This window comes from Pygocentrus nattereri, chromosome 2 (genome assembly GCF_015220715.1).
Source record: "Pygocentrus nattereri isolate fPygNat1 chromosome 2, fPygNat1.pri, whole genome shotgun sequence".
NCBI classification, from domain to species: domain Eukaryota; kingdom Metazoa; phylum Chordata; class Actinopteri; order Characiformes; family Serrasalmidae; genus Pygocentrus; species Pygocentrus nattereri.
Window position 1 is genome coordinate 10,040,638 of NC_051212.1, and position 10,000 is coordinate 10,050,637.

At 41.2% G+C, this 10,000-nt stretch overlaps 1 protein-coding gene across 1 annotated transcript in view; it reads left to right on the top strand.

Moving 5' to 3' along the window:
* phlpp1 (PH domain and leucine rich repeat protein phosphatase 1) overlaps positions 1–10,000 on the top strand; it is a 133,989-nt gene that overhangs the window by 106,593 nt on the left and 17,396 nt on the right. The window contains exons 6-9 of the mRNA XM_037544993.1: positions 3,306–3,533; positions 6,138–6,340; positions 7,517–7,577; positions 8,908–9,003. Coding sequence (XP_037400890.1) covers positions 3,306–3,533; positions 6,138–6,340; positions 7,517–7,577; positions 8,908–9,003 — 588 coding nt within the window. The remainder of the gene's footprint in view (positions 1–3,305; positions 3,534–6,137; positions 6,341–7,516; positions 7,578–8,907; positions 9,004–10,000) is intronic.

Consider the following 10,000-nt stretch of genomic DNA (forward strand, 5'->3'; position numbering starts at 1 on the left):
GTGAATGGAATGTGTGGATGAATAGATGAGAGGTGAACACATGGAATGAATGGATTTGTGAGTGTTCTCAGGATTTAATTCAGCCCACACACTGAATGGAGGGCTCTTTATTACAAATAGCGCAGTTCTGAAGACGCTCAGAGACCTTTTCCACAATCACACATGAACTGAATTTCATCACAGTGATCCGTTTCCGGAAGAATCATCTGGAATAACCTGAAAGTCCACAGCCTGTTTTAACACTTTAGCTCCACTGCTGCCCCCTACTGGTTCTACACAGTCAGTTATACACCGCATATTTACACCAGCAGCAGAACTTTCCCACATTCACACACTCACAGACATGCTTGCACCGTTACTGGTGCCTCGTTTAATTGAAATACTCACCATTCTGTGCAGTTTAAACCTGTGAACACTGAATATGAAGGTGAATCACTGGTGACTGTTGAGAAATGAACACAGCAAACACAGATTTTATCCATCATTGTTATTGGTTATTAGGCAGGTTTGTGTGTGTGTGTGTGTGTGTGTGTGTGTGTGTGTGTGTGTGTGTGTGTGTGTGTTTCTGTGTGTGCGGTGAACAAATAATGAAAGTTTATATGCCACCAATCAGCATTGAACAGTCCTACATCTACAGCATCTATCTATCTAACCATTCATCCACTCTTAAACCATCCATCCTTCGCTACATCTGTTCATCCACACTCTTAAACCATCCATCCTTCGCTACATCTGTTCATAAACACTTTTAAATCCATCCATCCTTCGCTACATCTGTTCATCCACACTCTTAAACCCATCCATCCTTCGCTACATCTGTTCATCCACACTCTTAAACCATCCATCCTTCGCTACATCTGTTCATCCACACTCTTAAACCATCCATCCTTCTCTACATCTGTTCATCCACACTCTTAAACCCATCCATCCTTCGCTACATCTGTTCATCCACACTCTTAAACCCATCCATCCTTCGCTACATCTGTTCATCCACACTCTTAAACCATCCATCCTTCTCTACATCTGTTCATCCACACTCTTAAACCATCCATCCTTCGCTACATCTGTTCATCCACACTCTTAAACCATCCATCCTTCGCTACATCTGTTCATAAACACTTTTAAATCCATCCATCCTTCACTACATCTGTTCATCCACACTCTTAAACCCATCCATCCTTCTCTACATCTGTTCATCCACACTCTTAAACCCATCCATCCTTCTCTACATCTGTTCATCCACACTCTTAAACCATCCATCCTTCTCTACATCTGTTCATCCACACTCTTAAACCATCCATCCTTCGCTACATCTGTTCATAAACACTTTTAAATCCATCCATCCTTCACTACATCTGTTCATCCACACTCTTAAACCCATCCATCCTTCTCTACATCTGTTCATCCACACTCTTAAACCCATCCATCCTTCTCTACATCTGTTCATCCACACTCTTAAACCATCCATCCTTCTCTACATCTGTTCATCCACACTCTTAAACCCATCCATCCTTCGCTACATCTGTTCATCCGCACTCTTAAACCATCCATCCTTCTCTACATCTGTTCATCCACACTCTTAAACCCATCCATCCTTCGCTACATCTGTTCATCCACACTCTTAAACCCATCCATCCTTCGCTACATCTGTTCATCCACCCTCTTAAACCCATCCATCCTTCTCTACATCTGTTCATCCACACTCTTAAACCCATCCATCCTTCGCTACATCTGTTCATCCACACTCTTAAACCCATCCATCCTTCGCTACATCTGTTCATCCGCACTCTTAAACCCATCCATCCTTCTCTACATCTGTTCATCCACACTCTTAAACCCATCCATCCTTCTCTACATCTGTTCATCCGCACTCTTAAACCCATCCATCCTTCGCTACATCTGTTCATCCGCACTCTTAAACCCATCCATCCTTCGCTACATCTGTTCATCCGCACTCTTAAACCCATCCGTCCTTCGCTACATCTGTTCATCCACCCTCTTAAACCCATCCGCCCTTCGCTACATCTGTTCATCCGCACTCTTAAACCATCCGTCCTTCGCTACATCTGTTCATCCACCCTCTTAAACCCATCCGCCCTTCGCTACATCTGTTCATCCGCACTCTTAAACCCATCCATCCTTCTCTACATCTGTTCATCCGCACTCTTAAACCCATCCATCCTTCTCTACATCTGTTCATCCACACTCTTAAACCCATCCATCCTTCTCTACATCTGTTCATCCGCACTCTTAAACCCATCCATCCTTCGCTACATCTGTTCATCCACACTCTTAAACCATCCATCCTTCGCTACATCTGTTCATCCGCACTCTTAAACCCATCCGTCCTTCGCTACATCTGTTCATCCACCCTCTTAAACCCATCCGCCCTTCGCTACATCTGTTCATCCGCACTCTTAAACCATCCATCCTTCGCTACATCTGTTCATCCGCACTCTTAAACCCATCCGTCCTTCGCTACATCTGTTCATCCACCCTCTTAAACCCATCCGCCCTTCGCTACATCTGTTCATCCGCACTCTTAAACCATCCGTCCTTCGCTACATCTGTTCATCCGCACTCTTAAACCCATCCGTCCTTCGCTACATCTGTTCATCCACACTCTTAAACCCATCCGCCCTTCGCTACATCTGTTCATCCGCACTCTTAAACCATCCGTCCTTCGCTACATCTGTTCATCCGCACTCTTAAACCCATCCGTCCTTCGCTACATCTGTTCATCCACCCTCTTAAACCCATCCGCCCTTCGCTACATCTGTTCATCCGCACTCTTAAACCATCCGTCCTTTGCTACATCTGTTCATCCGCACTCTTAAACCCATCCATCCTTCGCTACATCTGTTCATCCGCACTCTTAAACCCATCCATCCTTCGCTACATCTGTTCATCCGCACTCTTAAACCCATCCGTCCTTCGCTACATCTGTTCATCCACCCTCTTAAACCCATCCGTCCTTCGCTACATCTGTTCATCCACCCTCTTAAACCATCCATCCTTCGCTACATCTGTTCATCCACACTCTTAAACCCATCCATCCTTCTCTACATCTGTTCATCCACACTTTTAAACCCATCCATCCTTCGCTGTCAACAGCCACTGGCTGGGATCACATCACTAACTTCTTTCATAAAAAGCTTAACTGCAAACAGCTTAATTATGATCTCTGTATAATTATCCCATCTGTCGTTTGGCAAACCAGTAAAGCAGTAAACAGAAACAAGCACAAGCAAACAGTAGACTGCTCTTGTACTGTGTTAACGTGACTCTCTCTGTGTGCCTGCTAGTCTGCAGACGTTTCTCCTGGACGGTAATCGGCTGTCGTCTTTGCCGGCTGAGCTAGGCTCTCTGCAGCGGCTGGCCTACCTCGGCCTCTCCTTTAACGAGTTCAGCGAGGTGCCGCAGGTCCTGGAGCGTCTGTCCGCCGTGGAGAGGCTGTGTATGGCAGGAAACAGACTGCAGAGCCTCACCCTGCAGGCCTTCCGCCTGCTGCCCGTTAAATACATCGACCTCCGGTGAGTACGCACTGTACACATTGAAGGTGGACCAACCTGAATGCATGTTCGGCCATAAATTGAGCTCTTTCACACAAATTCATACAGTTCCTTCCTTTCTCCAAATTTAGTTAATGAGCCAAACTGCATTTGAACAGGAAAAATATATAATATACGGCCAAAAGTTTGTGGACAGTTGACCAGCACACCTGTGTGAGCATGTTGGACATCACTTTTCAAGCCAAAGGCATTAATGTGGAGTTGTCTCCCACCCTTTAGGGCTGTAACAAGCTCTACTGTTCTGGTACAGTTTTCCACAAGACTCTGGAAATTTGTGCCCATTCAGTTAAGAGTATTTGCGAGGTCAGGCACTGACGTTGGACGAGAAAGCCTGGCTCTCATCATTCCAGTTCATCCCAAAGGTTTTCATTGGGGTTGAGGTCAGGACTCTGTGCAGGCCACTGGAGTTCCTCCACACCGAACTCATCAAACCATGTCCTTATGGAGCTCGCTTTGTTCACAGGGGCTCAGTCATGCTGGAGCAGGACACGGTCCTCCCCAAACTGCTGCCACAAAGTTGAAAACATGTTATTGTCTGAAATGTCTTTGTATGCTGCAGCATTATCACCCTTCACTGTCACTAAGGGGCCCAAACAGTGGAAAACACCAAACTTTATTATTGGTACTATGCATTCTGGTAGGTGACCTTCTCCTGACATCCACCAAACCCAGATTCATCCATCAGACTGCCTGATAGTGAAGAGTGATTCATCACTCTAGAAAACGTGGGTCCAGTGTTCAAGAGTCCAGCGGCGGTGATTTACGCCACTCCAGCCGATGCTTGGTATTGCACATACTGATCTTAGGCTTGTGTTCAGCTGCTGTGTCATGGAAATGCTGTAGTGAAATGATGCAACAGAGGATAGATGATTTTTATGTATCACACTCTTCAATACTCTGTAAGTTTGTGAGGTCAGCCGTTTGGTTGCTGAGCTCTAGTTGCTCTTAGTCGCTTCCATTTCACAATAATAGCTCTGACAGTTGACCAGGCTAGATGGAGCATAGCAGAAATTTCATAAACCGACTTGTCGTAAAGGTGTCATCCTGTGACAGTGTCGCATTTTAAGTCACTGAGCTCTTGGCTCTTGTTTGTGTGTTGAGACTGCAAGGCTATGTGCTTGATTTTATACACCTGTTAGCAATGGATGCGGCTGAAACACTCAGTAATAAGGAGGGTTGTCCACATACTTTTGGCCATAGAGTATATATTGTCACTGTCTTAAAAAGTCAAATTATCCCAGACATGGTAAGTTAAAAGAAGAGGAAGAAATATTCTAATAAAATGTATTTTAAGTTTGTGTACAGAGATTTTATCCTAATGAATTCTAGGCTGTTTCTTTTGGTCCCTGCAGCATGAAAGTTTCCAACAGCAGGGCAGCTGTTGTGCTGAAATGAAGAATAAAAATGAAAAGTTATAGATGTGACAGCACGGTTTTGATATGGCAGCGCTGTTTTCTGAGCAAATTAGCACATACAGCCCAGATGAATTGCTTTTTAAGTCAAAATTTCTCTGGTGCCTAAAACATTTTTAGTATTGTGTGTGTGTGTGTGTGTGTGTGTGTGTGTGTGTGTCACTCTAATTATATACTAAGCAGATTGTTTTGGTTAAGAAAAATTAAATTTCTCCAACATTTTCCCTGTGTGCCTCTAGCAAACCCAAATAACCACAACCCCTAGAATATTAAGCCACTTCTGGAAAACATTGTGTTGGGAAAGTGTTGAGAAGCTGTTTCCACTTTCATTTTTAATACTGTTTTGAAATCATCACACCTTTTTTGGTATATATTCAAACACACACCTGCTTCTTCTTCTGGAAAACCGTGACCTCCCTCAGCAAAAGCAGCACCCCCAGTCATCGGCAGGACACAGGACAGGGCACTCGGAGAGTTAATGCTGCACTTAAACGACTTTGAATGTATTTACGGAAATGAAGTATCCAGCGTTTTACCCTGAGATGGTGCACTTGCTAATTTTTTTAAGTGTGATTAAGAAAAATAAGCTCTGTGTCCCGGTAATGGACGTCTTCATCAATATGCTAAACTGAGTTGGGAAAATGCAAAAGTTAATCTGTTTGTGCGAAAACAAGTAGGTTACATCATCAGCACTAATTAGATAATCAATATTAAAGACTGGAATCAGATCTTGCTGAATTAGTTGCAGCCTTTTGGGGAATCTAAGTGAGGATGGATGGATGGATGGATGGATGGATGGATGGATGGATGGATGGATGGATGGATGGATGGATGGATGGATGGAGGGCCCATATTGCACGTTTTCTCATTTTTGTTCTTTTCCTCTGACGTCCACATTGTGTGATATGAAGAACGGCCATAATTCATTGTTCTAGACCGTCTTTCTAGTGTTCTCTGTAGAGGGCGCCTTAACTTATTTACACTTAGCAAATCAACAAAACATGTTAAAGCTATTTACAATTGACGTGGTCACAAATAAACATGACAGGAATGTGGATCCAAATCCCAAGAGTTTATCAGCAAAGTGACAGTGGACTAGATTTTCTTCCCTGTTGGCATCGTGAGCCTTAAAAGGAACCTCTTCTTCTCGCAGGCTGAACCAGATATCCAGCATAGTTCCGGATGAGCCCGACTTCCTGCGGCATGTGACCCAGCTGGACGTGCGGGACAACCGGCTGAGTGAGCTGGACGCCTCGCTCTTCCCCCGGCTGGAGGTGCTGCACTGTCAGAGGAACCGAATCGGCCACCTGCGGCTCCGAGGCTGCACGCTGAAGGCCCTTCACGCCTCTAACAATGGTAAAACCAGACGGAGCCGTTCAGCCAGGACTGTTAATGCGGTTAAGCTGTGAGGCTTAGAGTTAGTGTTGTTTTGCTGTACTGCTCTGTGTCATTTACTGGTTAAGATGTAAACAGAGTCATTCAGAGCGGTTCGGTGTGAAATGCCTGGTTCCAGAGAAGCTAGCAGAGTCAGAATTGGTCAGAGTGGTGGTGATAGGAACCAGACGTCTGACGTGTTAAATGCCTCTAAAAGGTCCCTCACAGAAAGTTATTACATGATATAGTTATGAATACACAGCCTGATGTCAGATACACTGATATTTGAAGTTTTGTGATAACTGGATGGATGGAATTCATTCATTTTAATCCATTCTTAGTGAAGGGATACATGAAGTTCGTTATAAGGCACATTAGTCCCCAGAGAGATCGTATTCTTTAGGTTGACCACTATTTCACCATCCTCAACATTACATATAAAACTCAGAAGACAAGTTTAGGTTCACTGGTGGTTTGGACAGCAGTTGTAGACTTGGTGACCCCTGGTTCCTATCACCACCATCGTAAAGAAATCTGAGTCTGTACGTTTTTCTACAAATGAAGCATTTCACACCAAGCCACTCTGAATGACCCTGTTTACCACCTAACCACCTAATTATGCAGAAAAATCATTGGTGTTCCCCTTTAAAGCTAAAGGTGGACATACCGAATACTAAGAAATTTAGAAATGTATGTTAAAAATGGTGAATATTCTTCTTTTCACTTGAATTGTTATACTGGTGATATATTTTGTAATGAAAAAAAAAAATAGTTAGAAAGTAATGCAAAATAAAAGCATTTCCACACGTGGTCTCAGCCTTTTGGGCCCACTGTGCGAGGCTGTTTTACATTGTTTGTTCCTGGTTTTTTCTGCTCAGCCAGTAAACAGATTTATTTTTTTAAAAAATAAATAAAAAATCAAATTTCCAAGGTCGGTCAGAACAATCTGGCTGACCACGAAAAGCCTCCTTTGTTCCCTTTTGGGGTGATGAATAACTTTGAATCATCAATGATGGATCAGCACTTTGAACAGAGAGATCAGCTTCTGCAAACAGCATCGTTCTTTGATTATATCCCACCAACGGAAACTTCAGGCAGTTATGACTGAACTGAGTTCAGGCGATGCTGGTTTTAATCAGTTTGGCTTTTTCCCTGCAGAGCTCCATGAACTGGAAGTGAGTCCAGCCGCCTCCAACCTCACCTATATGGACGTCTCAAGGTGAGCATCTCCTGCGTCACCTACGCTTCAGACATCATTCGGAGAGTGTCACTTAAAGCCTTCTGTACAAAGTGGTTTGCATAGTAATTTAGGGCACCTTTATATAATGTAGCACCTGTCCTGCACTCCTGTCATTCAAAGTGCTTTACAAACAAAACAGCTGTTTAAAAAATTAAAACATTCAAAACAGTGTTAATTACAACATTATTAAAACAATGCATTTAAAGGAGAAAGTCACAAAATTAAAAATCAAAGTAGAAGTTAAATTATAGTTAAATACAATTAAAAGAATAAAAGGTTAGGATTTAAAAAGTGGCATTACAGATTTCAAAGGTTTGTATCATGGAAAAACATGTTGTTCTTCAGTGGTCAGGACCCCCATGGACCCTCACAGAACAGGTACTGTTTGGGTGGTGGGTCATTCTCCGCACTGCAGTAACACTGATGTGTTGGTGGTGTGTTAGTGTGTGTTGCGCTGGTCTGAGTGGATCAGACACAGCAGTGCTGCTGGAGTTTTTAAACTCCTCAGTGTCTCTGCTGGACTGAGAATAGTCCACCAACCGAAAATGTCCAGCCAGCAGCGTCCTGAACCACTGATGAAGGACTAGAGCTGTCGTCTCTGACTTTACATCTACAACAGACATGTCATGTTTCCTTCTATCTTACCTAATTACTCAATAGCTGGCTGTAAACACTGATATTTGTACTAGGTAATATCATATTTTGGTTAAAAATTGCACTGTTTGTATCTTGTTATTGTCACTACATTTACATTTATGATATTTGGCTGACACTCTTATCCAGAGCGACTTACAACTTGATTATTGTTACACAGGTAGGCGAAGGAGTGTTAGGAGTCTTGCCCAAGGACTCTTATTGGTATAGTGTAGGGTGCTTACCCAGGTGGGGATTGAACCCCAGTCTACAGCGTAGAAGGCAGAGGTGTTACCCACTACACTAAACAACCACACTACACTTCACACACTCCAACCACAACAGTAGGTCCCTACTAATGTGTGACCTACTGTTGAAACTAATGCCTTTTAGAATAATTTCAGCTGGTATATCAACCACTACAATTGCCTACCCTGAGAATAGTGGTGTTACAGATTTAGCCAAAAGCGTTTTTACGACTGCTCATCATCCCAACCTGCAGTCCATCCACTGGCCTGCGTGCGCGTGTCACTCAGTATCGTACCTGTGCTACAGAAAGGGCCTCATGCTATTGCTTCATTTTTTAATGCTGAGAGATACTGTGTCTGTATCAGTGCAGCACTAGTCTGAAGGGTAAATCTTCTGAATGTTAACTGTCTGTCTGGGTTGTTTAAAGGAATCGTCTGGACGAGCTGCCGGACTGGCTGAGTGACAGTAAGAAGCTGGAGGTGCTGGACGTCAGTCACAACTGCATTAGTGAACTGCCCCAGTGGTGAGTGAACACACACCAGGGTTACTATTGTTGACTAAAACTAGAGCAAAAAAGCAAAAACTCACAGTGAAAAAAATGTTAACTGTAATAAAATGTTAAATTTAATAAAATGTTAACTGCAATAAAATGTTAAATTTAATAAAATGTTAACTATAATAAAATATTAACTGTAATTAATTGTTAAATTTAATAAAATGTTAAATTTAATAAAATGTTAAATTTAATTAAATGTTAAATTGAATAAAATGTTAAATTGAATAAAATGTTAACTATAATAAAATGTTAAATTTAATAAAATGTTAAATTTAATTAAATGTTAAATTGAATAAAATGTTAACTATAATAAAATGTTAAATTTAATAAAATGTTAACTGCAATAAATTGCTAAATTTAATAAAATGTTAACTGCAATAAAATGTTAAATTTAATAAAATGTTAACTATAATAAAATGTTAACTATAATAAAATATTAACTGTAATTAATTGTTAAATTTAATAAAATGTTAAATTTAATAAAATGTTAAATTTAATTAAATGTTAAATTGAATAAAATGTTAAATTGAATAAAATGTTAACTATAATAAAATGTTAAATTTAATAAAATGTTAACTGTAATAAAATGTTAACTGTAATTAATTGTTAAATTTAATAAAATGTTAAATTTAATCAAATGTTAACTGTAATAAAATGTTAACTGTAATTAAATAAGTTTTCAAAATTCACGTCTAGTACAAAACTAGCTAAAACTAAAACAGAATTATTGAGAAAAAAATAAAAACCTTAGATGTTGTCAGCGCATGACTGCGAGTTTGGAAGTGGATGCTTTCTGTGCTTGAAGGAAAACCGGGGCCAAGCCGAGCTCAGTCTACTGTTCAGTTTATTCTACTCTTATCAAAAACCTCCTATCACAGCACTCATCATAATACTAAAACTAAACTGAAATGAAATAACAACTTTTCAGAATATAAACAAAGCTAAAACAAAAGCTAATGCACTT